An 18,832-nucleotide genomic window follows, 5' to 3' on the forward strand; every position below is an offset into this window, starting at 1 on the left:
CCTAGAACTTAGAACTACATAAACCTAACTAACGTAATGACATCACACACATCCATGCCCGAGGCAGGATTCGAACTAGAAGACTGGCATCGATTACTTTTAATGCTGTTATTGACTCCTATTGTTGGATTCAGTCAAGTTTCGCATAAAATACAAGCATCTACAGAATGATATAAAATTTTATAATACGCAAAAAATGGAAACGGATATTGAAGACATCATCGAAAATTACTGCTTGTAGCGAAAATTTTACTTTTCCAACAACAGATATCTGTTCGAATTTTCTTTAACACCGTATAAACACTGGTTGTAATAACTTTTATAATTCTATTACTTTCATCTGAAAGATATTTGCGAAAATTACATTTGCACAAAACCTCGTGGACTGTCATTTTCAATATATTACACTGTTTAGCCGATTGAAAATAGCGGTAGTTGTCTCGTGTAGCAATTGGCAGTAGTATAGACTTTTCTGTAACACTTGCATCTAAAATCAATATTAATCACACGGAAAGAAGCAAACATTTGTTAAGAGTTATGGGTTATGTACCACGTTTAATGAATATCAATAGTAAAATGGATGAAAATACACCCATATGATAAAGTTATCGTCATCAAGAGCTACTTTATAAGAAGATATCTTGATCTACACGAAGACCAAACCTCAGTTATGATGGAGCAAAGTGTACGGCTCGTATTCTGATACATTGTTGAAAATTGCTTCATTAGAAGGCAGGAATTTTTCCCTAATATCGATGCTGATTCAACTTCGCTGCCGCCCGCGGTGGCCGAGCGGTTCTGGGCGCAACAGTCTGGACCCGCGCGACCGCTAGGGTCGCAGGCTCGAATCCTGCCTCGGACATGGATGTGGGTGATGTCCTTAGGTTGGTTAGGTTTAAGTAGTTCTACATTCTAGAGGACTGATGACATCATAAGTTACGTCCCATAATGCTCAGAGCCATTTAAACCATTCAACTTCGCTCAATTCCGTAGACAAAATTTACTGATTTCCGTGGACAGAGGGGCACCAATATTAGGCTGTGGAATACTGGATTGAATTACCTGGTCAGATGAATGACAATTTCGCTTCCGTGTGAGTGATGTGCGGGCTAGTGTTCGCTACGGACATGCGGGTTGTGGTGCAATACGTAAGAGGTTCTGTCTCTTGCAGCAAGTATTTAACATAATGCGAAAATGTTCTGAACTACCGGATCTCGAAATATTTGTGTTTTCTCGGCGACGCAGCGCGAAGTCGAGTACCAACACGATGGTGCGTCTTACTACTGCGATGATTACACTACGAGTACTGAACATCAGGAACAATATGAAACAGAGATGTATGTAGGTAGAACGCTGCGCCGAGCCCTCGTATCTGAGTTCAATCTAAAATGTTACGATTGTGTTCTAATCTTGTATATTAATGTTTTTGGAGGAGAAAACGCACCTCGAAGAGAAACAATGCACGAATTCAGAAAAACCGATAGTGTGAAACATGATATGTGTTATTCATCCATAATATCTTGCAAACAGTAGATACAGATGAACAGGTAGGTTCCACCTATTTACAGCAGTCGTTCGACGCTGTACCACGTTTTCGAGTACCTACCTGGAAAAGATCATACGAAATGTTTCCAGAACACATGATAGGCCTGAGAGATATTTGAGTAATAGAACACATTTCGTTACACTGAAACGGAAGTAACTTAGAGTGTGCCCAAAGAAAGCGTAACAGGGTATCGAATGATGTAAATACGCAAAAACGATTTAGCGGATAGGCTTAGCAGCTCAGTAAGTGTGTTCCCTAATGAAGCTATTATCTACAGAAAAGTATCGCTGTTGGACAATCGCAGAGACATTTAAGAACACTTGGAACAAATTTCCAAATTTCCATTTGGTGCTGTGGATAGTTGTTGTTGTTGTGGCCTTCAGTCCTGAGACTGGTTTGATGCAGCTCTCCATGCTACTCTATCCTGTGCAAGCTTCTTCATCTCCCAGTACCTACTGTAGCCTACGACCTTTTGAACCTGCTAAGTGTACTCATCTCTTGGTCTCCATTTACGATTTTTACCCTCCACGCTGCCCTCCAGTACTAAATTGGTGATCCCTTGATGCACCAGAAAGTCTCCTACCAACCGATCCCTTCTTCTAGTCAAATTGTGCCACAAACTCCTCTTCTCCCCAATTCTATTCAATAACTCTTCATTAGTCATGTGACCTACCCATCTAATTTTCAGCATTCTTCTGTAGCACCACATTTCGAAAGCTTCTATTCCCTTTTCATCTAAACTATTTGTCGTCCACGTTTCACTTCCATATATGGCTACACTACATACAAATACTTTCAGCAACGACTTCCTAACACTTAAATCAGTACTCGATGTTAACAAATTTCTCTTCTACAGAAACGCTTCCCTTGCCATTGCCAGTCTACATTATATATCCTCTCTACTTCACCGTCATCATTTATTTTGCTCCCCAAATAGCAAAACCCCTTTACTACTTTATCTGTCTCATTTTCTAATCCCATTCCCTCAGCATCACCCGACTTAATTCGACTACATTCCATTAGCCTTGTTTTGCTTTTGTTGATGTTTATCCTATACCCTCATTTCAAGACACTGTCCATTCCGTTCAACTGTTATTCCAAGTCCTTCCAAGTAAGTCCAAGAATTACAATGTCATCGGCGAACCTCAAAGTTTTTAGTTCTTCTCCATGGATTTTAATACCTACTCCTATTTTTTCTTTTGTTTCCTTTATTGCTTGCTCAATACACAGAATGAATAGCATCGGGGAGAGCCTACAGCCCTGTCTCACTCTATTCCAAACCACTGCTCCCCTTTCGTGTCCGTCAACTCTTATAACTGCCATCTGGTTTCTGTACAAATTGTAAATAGCCTTTCGCTCCCTGTATTTTAACCTTTCCACCTTCCGAATTTCAAAGAGAGTATTCCAGTAACATTGTCAAAAGATTTCTCTAAGTCTACAAATGCTAGAAGTGTGGGTTTGCCTTTCCTGAATCTTTCTCTTAAGACAAGTCTTAAGGTCAATGTTGCCTCACGTGTTCCAGCATTTCTACGGAATCCAAACTGATCTTCCGCGAGGTCGGCTTCTACCAGTTTTTCCATTCGTCTGTAACGAATTCGCGTTAGTATTTTGCAGCTGCGACTTATTAAACTGTTAGTTCGCTAATTTTCACATCTGTCAACACTTGCTTTCTTTGGGATTGGAATTATTATATTCTTCTTGAAGTCTGAGGGTATTTCGCCTGTCTCGTACATCTTGCTCACCACATGCTAGGGTTTTGTCAGGACTGGCTCTCCCAAGGCGATATGTTTCCTTAGGCCACTACTTACCGTTGGCTGAAACAAAGTTGTACATCTTCTACCAGCAGAGAACCAACTTTCACCTGTTTAACTTTACGTGAATATGTGAGTTTATTTACTATATGATAAAAAAATGACTGCACGGTCTCCAGATGCGTCTTCCACCTGGAATCTCCTTGAATGGAGTAGAATTGTCTTCAGTGATGAATGCCGCTTCGAATTGAGCCCCACTGAACAGCAGATATGTATCTGGAGACAGCCCGGACGCTGGTGGGATACCAACCTGACTGCCCCCCTGCCATAGGGCCTCACAACCAGGAATGATGGTCTGGGTACCATTTTATTTCATAGCAGAACTATTTTGGTTGTCATCCGCGACACCTTTACAGCACAGCGGAATATCCACGATTTCTATACCCCGTTTTGTTGCTCCTCATGGCAAGCCTTGCTGGACGTATGGCCTACGTTTCAGCAAGACAATGCCCTCCCGCACACCGCGAGAGTTTCTACTGCTTGTCCTCGTGTTCGCCAAACTCTACCTTGGCCGGTAAGGTTGTCGGATCTCTCCTCAATGACAACGTTTGGATCATTATGGACTGGAATCATCCAACCAGCTCAGGATTTTGACGATTAATACACGAATTAGTCAGAGATTGGCATGATATTTTTGAGGATATCGAGCGACTCTGTCTATCAGTGCCCAGCCGAGCAACTTATGGCCAGAGGTGGACCGACACGTTATTGGTTCACTGAATTTATGGAGGTCTTTCTCTAAAATAAATCGTACAACTTTTCTGAAATTGTAATAATTTGTTTGTCTATACATGTACATGACATCTACTGATTTACGCATGTTTAGATAACTCTTTCGTTGTGTGTCGTTTTTTTGTCAAGGTTTCGTAATTTCCTTACGCACTACGATGTACCATGCCTCTTTGTTTTTACGAGGGTCACTCCAAAAGACATGTACACTATTTTTGTAAAAATATAGTTTTTGTACTACATGTGTGAAAGTTTTACAGTGTGTAGACACATCCTTCCCGCTTCTTTGCAAACTTAGTTCAACCTGTTCCCGTGAGTGGCTTCGTCGCAGCATGTCTTCCAGATGGCTGCTACACTTGACGTTCGTCAGAAGCAACGTACTGTCATAGAATTCCTGTGCTGTTGAAACGAGACATTGGGAAACATCCACAAGTGTTTGATAAAGGTGTATGGAGATGCTTCTGTAGATCGCAGTACAGTTAGTCGGTCGGCAAGCAGGTTACGTGATGAAAATGGGCACGGCAGTATTTAGGATTGTTCTTGAAGCGGCAGGCCTCGTACTGCACTCACTCCAGACAATGTGCAGAGAGTTAACGAATTGGTGACTGCTGACAGACGCATCACAGTGAACGAATTGGCACGCTACGTTTCGATAGGGGAAGGAAGTGTTTGCAGAATACTGAAAGTGTTGGCGTTAAAAAAGGTTTGTGCTAATTTGGTTCCCAGGATGTTGTCAGTGGCTCACAAAGAAACAACAAAAACGGTATGCAGCGAACTTTTGGAACAATACGAGAATGGTAGAGATGAATTTCTTGGAAGAATTGTGACATGGCTCCATCATTTTTCACCAGAGACGAAGAAGCAATCAGTGGAGTGGCATCATGGAAATTCACCCAAGAAAAAAGAATTCAAAACCACATCTTCTGCTGGAAAAGTTATGGCTACCGTGTTTTTCGATTCCGAAGGAGTCTTGTTTATGGACATCTTGCCAAGTAGAACCACCATAAATTCTGATCCATTTGTGACGACACTGAAGAAACTTCAAGCTAGACTGAGTCGTGTTCGACCACATCGGCAAAAGCAGAATATTTTGCTGTTGCACGTCAATGCATGGCCACATGTCAGTCAAAAAAACCTTGGAATCGATCCCAAAACTCGGATGGACAACACTGAAACACCCGCCTTACAGTCCTGACATGGCTCCATGCGAATATCATCTCTTTGGTAAACTGAAAGACTCTCTTCGTGGAACAAGGTTTGAAGATGATGACTCTCTTGTGCACGCTGCCAAACAGTGGCTCCAACAATTTGACCATGCGGGTATACAGGCGCTGGTTCCAAGATGGCGTAAGGCAGTTGAGAGGGATGGAAATTATGTGGAGAATTTAAATTATTGTTCCTAAGGGATGTATCTACACACTGTAAAACTTTCAAACTTGCAGCATGAAAACTATATTTTTACAGAAATGTATTTGCAGTACATTACACTTGTCTACATTGAGATTCAATTGTCATTCCCTGCACCATGCATCAATTCGATGAGGATCCTCCTGCATTTCATTGCAACTTTCCACTGTTACAACCTCTCGATATACCACAGCATCATCCGCAAAAAGCCTCAGTGAACTTTCGATTATATATATATATATATATATATATATATATATATATATATATATATATATATATATCACCTTTGCAGACATCATTAGGTGACAACTGCAGTGTCATCCACAAACGGCATTAACCGTCCCTGTATTGACGAGACCGACCAAGTGCAACATACATGGAACACAATCCAACAAACTGACATCCGGCACCTGTTCAACACAGTGCATGCACGTTTCTGTGCTTGTATTCAACATTCTGGCGCTTGCACCGGTTATTAATGTGCCAGCATTTCACATTTGTGATGGCTTGTCTTGCTCTGATCTTGCAGTATTAATCACTTAAATATGCTACCTAGACAAACGTATTCCAGAAAAATCTTTACTCTACATTAAATATTTTTTGGTGTTATGATTTTTTCCGTCAGTGTTGTATCAGCTGAGAAGAGAACTGTTAATCTCATTTGGTAGCTATAAGGGTCTCACATAAGTTGGAGCATGAACTTTCGCGCCGTTTTGATAGTACTCCAACCTACTATCGCATGAGTTTGGTTTTCTAAGTTTAGAGTTAGAAGCAACACAAAGTAAATTTTGTTGTCACTTTGCGTTGTCCGTAGGAGTCAGGATAAAGCCGAAAGTTAATATTTTACTGCTAATTATGCTTATCAGTTTTAGTTGTGTACAACAGGAGATACGTACTCTAGTACAGTCCACAGAAGGATGAGCAGAAGACAACAACAGTTCGAAGAGGAAACACTGTTGCGACTTCACTATTATGACTGAGGATGTGAGTATTAAATTGTTCTATTGTGTTGTTCTCAATTATTCACATTCACTGATTCCTGCAAATTGCCATAATTCTTATTACATTGCTCTCTGTGTGACTGTGTCTGTTTCTCACATATGGAATTTAAAACTGCACCAGTAAATATTAAAGGATTAGCTTTAGCATCGTAAGCTGTACTAACCAGAACGGTAAGAAATCCATAACACAAATTTGTTATCAATGATCATCCATAAAGTATCTCAGCATCGTTGAATGTGTTGTGCGTTGTGGTATTCAGTGCGAAGACTGATCTGGTGCAGCTCTCTACGCTACTCTATCCTGCGCAAGTCTGTTCATCTCCAAGTAACTCTTGCAACTTACATCTGCTTACCATATTCATTTTCTGGTCTCCCTCTACGATTTTTACTCTCCACGCCTCTCTCCCATACTAAATTGGTGTCTCAGAATGTGTCCTACCAACTGATCCCTTCTTATAATCAAACTGCACAACAATTTTCCACCTCATCAGTTATACAACTAATGTTCTGCATGCATCTGTAGCACGACATTTCAAAAGCTTCTACTCTATTCTTGTCTAAACTGTTTATTGACTCTGTTTCACTTCCATACGTGGCTACACTTCAGACAAATGCTTTCAGAAAAGACTTCCTAGGACTTAAATATATATTAGATTTCAACAAATTTCTTTTTTTCAGAAACGCTTTTCTTTCAGTTGCCAGACTACGTTAAATATCACCTCCACTTCGACCATCATCCGCTATTTCACTGCCCACGTAATAAAGCTCCACTACTAATCTAAGTTACTCGTTTCCTTACCTAATTCCCTCGGCATTACCAGATTTAATTCGACTAAGTTCCATTGTCCTTGTTTAGGGTTTGTTGACGTTCAAACCTATTTCCTCTATTCAACACACTATCTATTCCATTTAACTGCTCTTCCACGTCCTTTGCTGTCTCAATGTCTCAGCAAACATTTGAGTTTTTATTTCTTCTCCGTGAACTTTAATTCCTACTCCAAATTTTTCTTTGGTTTCCTTTACTGCTTGCTCAGTGTACGGACTGAATAATATCGGTGATAGACTATAACTCTGTCTAATTGTCTTTTCAACCACGGCTTCCCTATCAAGCCGCACGACTCATAACTGCCGTCTGGTTTTTGTACAAGTTGTAAATAGCCTTTTGCTCCCCGTATTTTACCCCTGCCACCGTCAGAATTTCAGAGTGAACACCAGTCAGCATAGTCGAAAGCTATCTCTAAGACTACAAATGCTATAAGTGGAGGTTTGCTTTCCCATAACCGCCAGTATCTTCTAAGTAGTTAGGTAAATATTGCTTGAAGTGTTCCTACATCTCTCCGGAATCCAAACTGAACTTCTCCCGAGGTTAGCTTCTACCAGTTTTTCCATTCGTCTGTAAAGATATCAGGATTGTATTTTAAATCACGACTTATTAAACTGATAGTTCGGTAATACTCACACCTGTCAGCATCTGCTTTATTTGGAATTGTAATGATGTTATTCTTTTTTAAGTCTGAGGGTATTTCGCCTGGCTCAGATATCTTGCAAGAAGGATGGACGAATTTCGTTCAATATTTAGCCAGAAATCGGTTAATAGCACAAATGCTACCCAGAAATAATCAGTACATGTCTACATAACCATGGTATTCACGATTTAAGGTATGTAGAACACACACGACTCTTACAATACACTTACAAAATGTGTGTTATTTCAGGAACTGCCGGCTTATTTTTGTATAACCAAAAAATTGACATATTTATGTGGACATTTATGAATATTCGTAATGAACAGTATTACAATTATCAACGAGAATATTAGTTTCTCTCTGATGCACTGTCACCTTGCTCCAGTAAGAATTTTAATTTTCGAATTATTCTTATCGCTTGGTCTTAATGACACGTGTGTTGTACTTTTCGTGGAGCTGTGTATTAAGCTATTTTGTCTGTCTTCTGGTATTGTACAGTGTCCGATAAGTAATTTACAACTTACAGCCTCAATAAGATGAACAGTAGTTGTTATGAATCCTAAACACAAAATCGTTGTCCCTGTAGTTCACTTACATAAACGAACTTCATATAGTATGTACTAAATCTATTCTAAATTGCAACCCTATCAAGATCTCTTCACTAAGAGAGGTAATTACAACCTGCAACAGATATTTGGAAGCTGACTCATGATGTAAATGCCATAGATCAAATGGCAACAAATAGACCTCACATCTTTGAGGGTATCCATATTGAGTTATCAACAACCATGAATCATTTGTAGCAACTATGACTACTTTCTGTGAGGAACAGTTACAGTAACTGGGAATATTTACGTTTCCAGTAATCTAGAAAAAGAGGTGCTCCTGTCATATGTCTATAGAAGAACTGTGGCTCAATTAAAAAAAAAAAAAAGGTCGACCAATCACAGGATCGATATGTTGAACAGAAGAACAATTCATAATATGAGAGATCCGGAGACATACAGTCAAAAACACAAATCTCAAAGAAATTGGTCAAGACTGTTGCTGGCACCTAAGTTATTGTGCAGGCACTCGTGTGCAACACACGGACCGAAATTGAGCGCAGAAAAGCAAAAGCAGAAACACGGAATCGGTTTTCCCCTGCACAGTGCAATATTAGTTCAAATAGCTCAAATGGCTCTGAGCACTATGGGACTCAACTGCTGTGGTCATCAGTCCCCTAGAACTTAGAACTACTTAAACCTAACTAACCTAAGGACATCACACACATCCATGCCCGAGGCAGGATTCGAACCTGCGACCGTAGCAGTCGCACGGTTCCCGACTGTGCGCCTAGAACCGCGAGACCACCGCAGCCGGCGCAATATTAGTAATCCTTAATCTGCAGGGTAAGCGATAACGCTTTATCTCCTAGTTTTCTTTCTCTTAGAGTCTCGAAACGCATACTAGGCCCTTTAATTTAGTGCATTTAGACCAGGGGTCATGAAAGTATTTCGTTCAAGAGCCAATACTGACACGGTGATACCTCGAGGGGCATATGTACCGATCTCATTGCTAAGTGGTAACCTAATACAAGGGGGTTAGTTTGTGTTGTTGGCCCGGATGATGATTACACGAATATTTTGCCAGGATTTGTAAGCGGTGGGTTCTTGAGGTACGGCAATACGCGAAAACTAGAGGTAAGTTTAAACAATTTTATAAACGGAGGCGGATTATAAAACACGCACACTACGCGCACCCGTCATCACTGTGTCTGACATCCTAACACCGGCTTATTACGGTCGTATCAAAAGGCTCTATGGGGAGCTAAGAACAGAGACATAATCGCGCCCGAGGCCGCGCTAATTAATACTGCTCGCTGCGGACGGCGGCCAGTCGCGGCCGGACACGAGTCTACTGACCATGCAGATTGTCAGCATTCCAGGCAGGTCGGCTGGCGAGCACGTGTTAACGTACCGTACTACTGTGCGCAATCCGTAGACCCTTACATCACTCTCCGCAAAGAAAAACGGCAACCATAGGTGGCTCAAAACGACCTCCTGGGCGTTATGTACCTTTTTCGTCATTTGTCGCATCAGAAGGCATTGCAACATGTATTTCATTTACAGACACAGTAACGTTCAGTACAGAGAAGTGTGCCTTCAAGATGACAATTTTGTATGTGAGAAATGCTGTTGACAAAAAACATATTAATAAAAGCAGTAAAACACAATACTGACAATCAAGTATGCATTAACATTACTGGATGAATTGAAAGACTTAATTCATTTTGCTACTTCAATGAAATTTAACTCATTATTTGGAGAGGTTACAATTTAATGGATGTCCTTAATTAAATTGTTGTCTTCAGCAAAGACTTGATAATGAGTGCTTTCCATATGTTATTATGTATGAACCATTGCAATAAACAGATAACATTCTCATTAATGGCAAACGTACAGTTGCATGAAATGTAGTTGGCAACACACTAGGCATATCAAATAGTTCTCATGATCAATCACAATGTGTGGCATTCAAGATTAATACACTATTGTTCAATTTTAGTGTAAAGGGTACCTCAGGTGTATCATAGCTTTTACATGCAAATGTGCCATCAAGGGTGGAGTAAAATGAGAAAATTATACCTTCAGAACATTGTTTAAGAAATGGATGACAAAGATGCGTTAAAATTCTAGAGCAATTATCTCTTGGGGGGATGATTCATAAACGATTCTTTCTCACAGCTGCACACAAAGAATACCGACGATTCAGGGCAAATTACCTTATGACTACGTTTACACATATGCAAATCATTTTCATTTAGGGACACAAAATATCTACGATACTTGCTGATCAGAAGATAATCAATCCGTACATACTTTCCATGAATACCTGCCTGTCTCCATTTCACGGGGTAAGTATAAATGTTATACATTTCACAATTATGCTTTGATCTAGCAATGGGAATAGACACAGTAACAGTTAATTCATCTTCAATTATTAAGGACTGTGTGGTGGTTAGCTTATAGTAAGCATACAAATTGTATGAAGGTAAATCATAGTATATGTTGCATCTAGCTTTCGTTCAATTGATAGGAGGATGTGTAAAAATTATTCTAGATGTAGTAGTAAGCTGCTCAACAATCATTTGAACTACTTTCAAAGGCTGTTCTTGAGTTACGAGCATCACTTATAGCATTTGATAAACTATCAGTAATCCTTAACAAAAGAGTGTTTAAATTTGGGTGTGCACTCACAGCATTTAATCCATGGAATAGTTCTTGGATATTTGCCTTCGTTTCATTACGAAGTACGTGGAAATGTGAGATAAATTACATTACAGTCTCTTCAATGAAAACTGTGTGGTTAATAATGGTTCTTCGCATATTCTTTAATACGATAATTTCATTAGAAAGGTTAGTTGAATCTGTACTGGACTGTTCTTCAAGAGCTAATATTTTCCCTTTAACTTCTAGTAGATCTCGACTAGTTAAAATACCAAATACAGAACGAAGCATACTCCCTCTAAAAACAAACCAAGCACGTTTATGCCTAATTAAAGTTTTGTGTGGCAAAAACTTTAAAAAACAGTGTGATCCAGTTATTATACGAAGCTGTAACATTGCCCTTAACAAAACGAATTAGGTCAATTTGCTTCTTTACATAATTGAATTGTTGCTGGATTTCACTTAGATTGTACTTGAGGACAAGTTGTGTATTACTTCTTGAAACTACCATGTCTGAACGTGATTCAAACAAAACACCTGTACTCTGTGCTACTATTACTACAGAATTAGTAGAATTCGCTATAATAGCAGGCGTTAGAATAAAAATGAACATGTTTAATTAGTTCTAAATACTAGAGTTAACAATGAACGTAAAATAAGAGTTTCTGGTGGTAACCCCTGGAATAAAGGGTTTAGTTTCACTTGTGCACTCGTGCAATAGCTTCTTTACTACATTTTCACAACACGTTCACGTAAGCACATGACTGAAATATACGCGCGCATTGCACTCTCACACACTGCACACGTTTACACAGATTGTAGGGGTGTCTGGAACAGGATCGCTCGGAACGTGGCGATGCCTCGGCCTCGGGGTCTGGACTGCGAGCTCGCAATTCTCGCTTCCTAGATTTGGGAACAGCAGGTCTGCCTGTCGGTCGGTGCCCGTCGTCTTGCGACACTACAGGAAATCTACCCACTAATGGCTTTACACGATTGACATGAACGACAATCGAACGAAATTGCAGTTGGAGCTAAAGAGTGACTGACGAAAACACCTCCAAGATTGGATACGGTCCTTCCCAACACTTCTTAAGCTTTTTGACTAGGCTCTTCTTTAACACCACGTTGCTCAGATACACAAGATCTCCAACTCGATGCTGTGGCACTGCTGCTTGGCGGTCGTGTTGTCTAGCTTCCTGAAGAAAGGATTGATGATTCCGCTGTTTCACTCCCTCCATGCTTCCTTTAGTTTGCGTGCTAGATCCTTTACATGTTCATTGCTGATTCCGGCAGTCGATCGTGCAAAGTCCAAAGGTGAATGCATTTTTCTTCCGTAGACGACCCCATATGGACTTAGGCCAGTTTTGCTGTGCATTTTGGTGTTGTAACAACATAACAGTACGTTAAACAGACAGTCCAATTGTCGTATTTCCTCAGGGTGTGCTGGTGTAGTCCTTAACCAAGTTACTTGAGTAAGCTTACAAGTCTGTTTAAGTAATCCATCCATAAAATTCGTTCCTTGATAACTAATTATACTTAATTGTGATCCAAACTTAACAATCCATTCTTTTACAAAAACTGTAGCTATAGTCTCAGCGCTCTGATCAGGTATTGGTATCATGAGAAGGTTTTTGCTTGATCATCTGGATGCACTGTTAACTGGTGATAACCACTTGTTAAATCACATACTGAAAAAATTTACATCTGCCCAAGTAATCCAAGGTTCCCACTAAATTTGGTAAGGGTAAATGTCGAGCATGGTCACAGCATTCAAAGATAGGTAATCAACACAAAAACGGAACTGTGGTTCTCCAGAAATTGATTTCTTCTTTACAATTACAACAGGCGAACATCACAGTGGGTCTGAGGAATCTCTTGTTTTTATAATTCCGGCTACTAATTATTCGTTAACCAAGTCTTCTACCAACTCTGTTTTACTAAATGGTATCCGGCGAGGTTTCTGTGTGATTGGGACTGCATTCCCTAAATGAAAACGATGCTAAACGTCATGAGTGACAGGTAATTTTGCACGTTCTTGGAGTAAATATGCATACTTCATCAGAACAGGCGCTAAAATGTTCTGTTCATCAGCTGTCAAATGTTCTATTTTTTCCCAAATCTTATTAACTTCGTCTCCTAGTTGTAATTTTGCGGTACTGTTACCAAAATCTGTGTTTATAACTGCAGCATTTGTTACCTCATCTGGAATCTTATTACGTCACTTTTACTTACGTTCGACACTTCAGCAACTTTCGTTCCTCGTTTCAAAGCAACATCCTCATTGCTCCTATTCATTATTGTAACCGGGACTTTTGCGAAATTCTGTCTCACCATTGTAACGACACCTACACTTCTAGCAACATAACTATGCACTGTATCCAGTAACTCACTTTTCTCGGGTCGCTCAGTTAATAACAAAGTTCCTTCCTTGCATTGGGGTGACTCAATTTCAACGTAGATTGTTCTTATTGCTCCCATAGGAATTTGCTGAGGCTATCAATTTGAACATCGACTCGGACGGTTGAACTGATGCATCGTTCGGATGTTCCATTCCCATGACGTCACTATTGATGCTCGTTTGAGTACGATCTGAAGAACGATATCCTAGGTTGTAGTTGCTACGGCCTTGTCTCATCTTTGTTTCTGTGACAAATATCTCTGCTTCGTTAGCGGACAAGAAATCAAACACAAGTACACCGTCGTAACTTCCACCCTTGCTGTGTATTTATCTTTATTTTCACCTTCATCTTGGCCTTAGCCATGAATTAATTCTACGTCAACTTCTCCATAATTACGCAGCTTTTCTCCGTTTAACCCTTGCGCTTTTAATAGCGGCGGTTTCAATTTTTATGCAACACCACATTAATGAGGTCTGTGCTCCTGTTCAAATCGTTCAAATGGTTCTGATCACTATGGGACACCTCAGGTCATCAGTCCCCTAGGACGTAGAACTACTTAAACCTAACTAACCTAAGAACATGACACACATCTATTTCCGAGGCAGGATTCGAACCTGCGGTCGCGCGGTTCCAGACTGAAGCGCCTAGAACCTGTCGGCCACCAGCGGCCGGCTGTGCTCCTGTGTCAATAAGTAGTTTGATGTTTCTCCAACGATATGCAGCACCTATCACGAAGTAATTTTCGGTCTGAAGTTCGCTGAAACTAACAGGAATCACTGTCTCTGGCAAGGGGCGGACGGAGTGATGGCCTGTACGCCCCCGTACTCGTTTAAAGATCTGGCAGATGGCCTGTTGTTCTCATTACCTTTCTTCTTGCAGCGACAGTCTCTCGAGACATGATCCTGCATCCCGCAGTGATAGCAGATTCGATTCTCTTTACAGTCCTTACCCCGCTACAGTTCTGCCCAGTCATTCTGGCAGGTGGCTGTTAGCGCACAGTTGTCACACAGGGAGCGAAATTCATTTACAGTCACATGCACCTCTTTTACTCATTATAACAGTTTCCGCTTTGATTATGGGTAACGCATCATGCAGTGTATGTGTACATACTTGAATTTAAAAACATTTCAAAAACCGTCTCATTCAAGTCGTTATTTGCATTTTTCAATGCACAGGGTAAAAAATGTAATTACTGCAATTTCAAGCAGAGAACAGGCTAACGAAGACACATAATTTGTCAGTGTGATACTTTTTAAAAGCACTGACGTTAACTCTGACTCTAAGATAGCTGAAATCTAGGTCTGCCAAACAACAAGATTACTACGCAACTGATTCCAGTAAATTCCTACCTTGTTTTACAAATGTTTGTGCAGTCACTGAGCATAAACGTTCCCCATGGAATCCAGTCGGACGTACATACAGATTTTGCTTGCAAATGAATACAAAACACTAACAGTACAATGCTTTTACTTTATAATATTTTATTAAATTATTCATTATGAATCGGTGTTGTTATAACTGGACAGTTAATTGAGGGAAAAGTGGTGTTCACTTGTGTCATCTACCTCATTGCGTTTTTGCTGTTATCATCTGTAGTTGTTGAGTTATCATTGGAGTAGATGATTGTAGGCTCAATTCACTGCCTCGGAAGAGTTAGTTTTCAAAATCGTTTTTCTGTAGGTCTTCTGTGTGCTGAACACATTTTCGCCATTGTTAGATTGTGAATTTTATGCAGTAATACGACTGCATTGCTTGATGTCGTTGCTATTGATTAAGACTACCTTTCCTAACGAGCATGTGTATTGATGCTAACATTTTATCACCAGTGCCACAAGGTGTTACAAATATTTATAGACATTGTGGATTCTGGATTAGTTTTGCCGTCAAAACTCAGTTGCATGTTTCAGTCGTATTATTCCTGCTGTCAGAGCGCGTTTTGTTGGAGTTGTCTGTAAACAAGACTTACATGGTACTGCGGAAATCTCACTTTCTTCCTGTTTTTCCATTTTCAAGATACACAAACACTTCTGCTTAGTAAATAAATTTCACGAATAATACCACAAAACACTCTATTTTAGTTTGAGTCAGACTGCCAAAACTAATAACTCAGTAAGGAATGGAAAACAAGAACTGTGCAAAAACCTACACGCCGTAGTTGGGAGCTCCAATGTTAGGCGCGTAATGGGGCCCCTTAGGGATACGGCGGCTAAGGAGGGGAAGAAATCCAGTGTGCACTCCGTGTGCATTCCGGGAGGAGTCATTCCTGATGTGGAAAGGGTCCTTCCGGATGCCATGAAGAGCACAGGGTGCAGCCAGCTGCAGGTGGTGGCACATGTCGGCACTAATGACGTGTGTCGCTTTGGATCTGAGGAAATTCTCTCTGGATTCCAGCGGCTATCTGATTTGGTGAAGGCTGCCGATCTTGCTTACGAGATGAAGGCAGAGCTCACCATCTGCAGCATCGTTGACAGAACCGACTGCGGACCTTTGGTGCAGAGCCGGGTGGAGGGTCTGAATCAGAGGCTCAGACGGTTTTGCGACCGTATTGGCTGCAGATTCCTTGACTTGCGCCATAGGGTGGTGGGGTTTCGGGTTCCGCTGAATAGGTCAGGAGTTCACTACACTCAACTGGCCGCTACGCGGGTAGCGGAGGCTGTGTGGCGTGGACTGGGCGGTTTTTTTAGGTTAGAAGGCCTCGGGAAAGTGCGGGGTGGGCTGCAATGTCAAAGGGTGCTTGGCAATTACAGGACGTGCTTGGATCAAGGAACAGTCGGAATTATAGTTGTAAATTGTTGTAGTTGCGCTGGAAAAGTCCCTGAACTTCAAGCGCTAATAGAAAGCACAGAAGCTGATATCGTTATAGGTACAGAAAGCTGGCTAAAGCCTGAAATAAGTTCTGCAGAAATTTTTACGAAGTCTCAGACGGTGTTCAGGTAAGATAGATTAAGCAGAATTGGTGGTGGAGTGTTTGTGTCTGTCAGTAGTGGTTTATCTTGTAGTGAAGTCGAAGTAGATACTCCGTGCGAATTGGTATGGGTGGAGGTTATACTTAACAGCCGAATTAAGTTAATAATTGGCTCCTTCTACCGACCCCCAGACTCCGATGATACAGTTGCGGAACAGTTCAGAGAAAGTTTGAGTCTCGTAACAAATAAATACCCCACTCATACGGTTATAGTTGGTGGGGACTTCAACCTACCCTCGGTATGTTGGCAAAAATACTTGTTCAAAACCGGTGGTAGGCAGAAAACGTCTTCCGAGATTGTCCTAAATGCTTTCTCCGAAAATTATTTCGAGCAGTTAGTCCACGAACCCACGCGAATTGTAAATGGTTGCGAAAACACACTTGACCTCTTGGCCACAAACAATCCAGAGCTGATAGAGAGCATCAGGACTGATACAGGGATTAGTGATCACAAGGTCATTGTAGCTAGGCTCAATACCATTTCTTCCAAATCCATCAGAAACAAACGCAAAATAATTTTATTTAAAAAAGCAGATAAAGTGCCACTAGAAGCCTTCCTAAAAGACAATTTCCATTCCTTCCGAACTGACTATGCGAATGTAGACGAGATGTGGCTCAAATTCAAAGATATATTAGCAACAGCAATTGAGATATTCATACCTCATAAATTGGTAAGAGATGGAACGGATCCCCCGTGGTACACAAAAAAAGGTCCGAACGCTGTTGCAGAGGCAACGGAAAAAGCATGCGAAGTTCAGAAAAACGCGAAATCCCGAAGATGGGCTAAAATTTACAGACGCGCGAAATTTGGCACGTACTTCGATGCGAGATGCCTTTAATAGATTCCACAATGAAACATTGTCTCGAAATTTGGTAGAAAATCCGAAGAAATTCTGGTCTATGTAAAGTACACAGGCGGCAAGACGCAGTCAATACCTTCGCTGCGCAGTGCCGATGGTACTGTTATCGACGACTGTGCCGCTAAAGCGGAGTTATTGAACGCAGTTTTCCGAAATTCCTTCACCAGGGAAGACGAATGGAATATTCCAGAATTTGAAACACGAACATCTGCTAGCATAAGTTTCTTAGAAGTAGATACCTTAGGGGTTGCGAAGCAACTCAAATCGCTTGATACGGGCAAGTCTTCAGGTCCAGATTGTATACCGATTAGGTTCCTTTCAGATTTCGCTGATACTATAGCTCCCTACTTAGCACTCATATACAACCGCTCGCTCACCGATAGATCTGTACCTACAGATTGGAAAATTGGGCAGGTCGCACCAGTGTTTAAGAAGGGTAGTAGGAGTAATCCATTTAACTACAGACCTATATCACTGACGTCCGTTTGCAGTAGGGTTTTGGAGCATATACTGTATTCAAACATTATGAATCACCTCGAAGGGAACGATCTATTGACACGCAATCAGCATGGCTTCAGAAAACATCGCTCTTGTGCAACGCAGCTAGCTCTTTATTCGCACGAAGTAATGGCCGCTATCGACAGGGGATCTCAAGTTGATTCCGTATTTCTAGATTTCCGGAAAGCTTTTGACACCGTTCCTCACAAGCAACTTCTAATCAAACTGCGGAGCTATGGGGTATCGTCTCAGTTGTGCGACTGGATTCGTGATTTCCTGTCAGGAAGGTCGCAGTTCGTTGTAATAAACGGCAAATCATCGAGTAAAACTGAAGTGATATCAGGTGTTCCCCAGGGAAGCGTCCTGGGACCTCTACTGTTCCTGATCCATATAAATGACCTGGGTGACAATCTGAGCAGTTCTTTTAGACTGTTCGCAGATGATGCTGTAATTTACCGTCTAGTAAGGTCATCCGAAGACCAGTATCAGCTGCAAAGCGATTTAGAAAAGATTGCTGTATGGTGTGTCAGGTGGCAGCTGACGCTAAATAACGAAAAGTATGAGATGATCCACATGAGTTCCAAAAGAAATACGTTGGAATTCGATTACTCGATAAATAGTACAATTCTCAAGGCTGTCAATTCAACTAGGTACCTGGGTGTTAAAATTACGAACAACTTCAGTTGGAAGGACCACATAGATAATATTGTCGGGAAGGGAGCCAAAGGTTGCGTTTCATTGGCAGGACACTTAGAAGATGCAAAAGTCCACTAAAGAGACAGCTTACACTACACTCGTTCGTCCTCTGTTAGTATATTGCTGCGCGGTGTGGGATCCTTACCAGGTGGGATTGACGGAGGACATCGAAAGGGTGCAGAAAAGGGCAGCTCGTTTTGTATTATCGCGTAATAGGGGAGGGGAGAGAGTGTGGCAGATAT

The 18,832-nt window shown here is 41.1% G+C and overlaps 1 protein-coding gene across 1 annotated transcript in view; it reads left to right on the forward strand.

Annotated features, from left to right (window-relative positions):
• The first annotated feature begins 6,424 nt into the window (after positions 1–6,424).
• LOC126355406 (solute carrier family 22 member 7-like) overlaps positions 6,425–18,832 on the forward strand; it is a 159,835-nt gene continuing 147,427 nt past the window's right edge. Inside the window, exon 1 of the mRNA XM_050005710.1 lies at positions 6,425–6,480. Coding sequence (XP_049861667.1) covers positions 6,469–6,480 — 12 coding nt within the window. The 5' untranslated portion in view covers positions 6,425–6,468. The remainder of the gene's footprint in view (positions 6,481–18,832) is intronic.

This window comes from Schistocerca gregaria, chromosome 3, assembly GCF_023897955.1.
Source record: "Schistocerca gregaria isolate iqSchGreg1 chromosome 3, iqSchGreg1.2, whole genome shotgun sequence".
Lineage (NCBI taxonomy): Eukaryota > Metazoa > Arthropoda > Insecta > Orthoptera > Acrididae > Schistocerca > Schistocerca gregaria.